The 1077-nt window shown below is 34.4% G+C and overlaps 1 protein-coding gene across 2 annotated transcripts in view; it reads right to left on the bottom strand.

The window, feature by feature from the left end:
• LOC111711903 (uncharacterized) overlaps positions 1-1077 on the bottom strand; it is a 22162-nt gene that overhangs the window by 11934 nt on the left and 9151 nt on the right. For both annotated transcript variants that reach the window (XM_023486387.1, XM_023486386.1), the window contains exon 2: positions 365-723. In XM_023486387.1, coding sequence (XP_023342155.1) covers positions 365-512 — 148 coding nt within the window. In that variant the 5' untranslated portion in view covers positions 513-723. The remainder of the gene's footprint in view (positions 1-364; positions 724-1077) is intronic.

Here is a 1077-nt window from a genome sequence, read left to right as displayed (position 1 = left end):
CAACAAATTTAATTTCAGAAAAATATTGAATTATTTTGAAAAACAATTTTGTTTTTGTAAGATTGACAAATGATTTTTCAAATAAAAATATTACAAAAAATCAAATAAAATCTAACTACTAAACTTCAGAAAAAAAGTCTCAAGAGTTAGGTTTAAGATAAAAAAAATAAATAAAAAAGTTTTGTAATTTGCATAGCATGAAGTTTATCCTGGATATTTTTCCTCCTACCAAACATAACCAATAACTATCATAAAGAAATTGTTAAAAGGGGTAAAGAGGGAGGGGTAAGGGAGGGTGTAAATATTGAAAGGGGAGAGAGGGCAGGGGGTAAATGTTTAAAGCATCCTACAGGGGGCTTCCTACCTGAGTTTCTGTTTTCATAAATGATCTGTGTTTGTTGGATCGCCTGAATCCGTTCCTGATTCTTTCTGATCCGTTCCTTCCGTGTTGTCAAGGAGAGTCGGATGGAACCCAACCTCTGGAACGGACCACTGATCAGGGTCGTCGACATAATAATTAGCTCCGGAGTTTCACAATCCTCACCTCATACCAGTAGTTGGATAACTAGGTTGGGTTGGGTTCACTTTGCACTACCGGAGCTTATCAAGGTTCACTGAATACAGAGGAGCTCCGGGTTCGTCTTGAACCAGCTCAAAAACTCCGGTCTAAGGTTTAGCTTGGATTAGATTTCATTAGAATCCTGATCATGTTACAGCTTTAGTCTGAAATAGATATACATTTACACATTGAAATAAATATGTTCAATCACAATTAACAACACCCCAATTCTTACAGCCTAAAATATTCCGATAAAAAAAAACATGTTTTAAAACCTACATTTTCACAATCTAATGATTTTTTAAACTATGAATGCTTAAGCATAATTCAAGATTTTTAATATTAAGTGTCTTCGACTTCAGACTTCAAATATCAGATCTTCGTTTTTGAGGACCAACAGATTTCGTAGATTTTAATTTTGCGAAACACAAACTTTGACTGTTTTGACATTCTTAAGTTTTCAAACTGATTTTGAACCCAGTTTAAGCAGTTTAAGTTCTGGGGTCTCAGGAGTCTCA

This window comes from Eurytemora carolleeae, unplaced genomic scaffold (assembly GCF_000591075.1).
Source record: "Eurytemora carolleeae unplaced genomic scaffold, Eaff_2.0 scaffold1218, whole genome shotgun sequence".
In the NCBI taxonomy this organism is placed as follows: Eukaryota; Metazoa; Arthropoda; class Copepoda; order Calanoida; family Temoridae; genus Eurytemora; species Eurytemora carolleeae.
The sequence above is the reverse complement of the archived record's forward strand: the minus strand, read 5'-3'. Positions and strand labels throughout refer to the sequence as shown.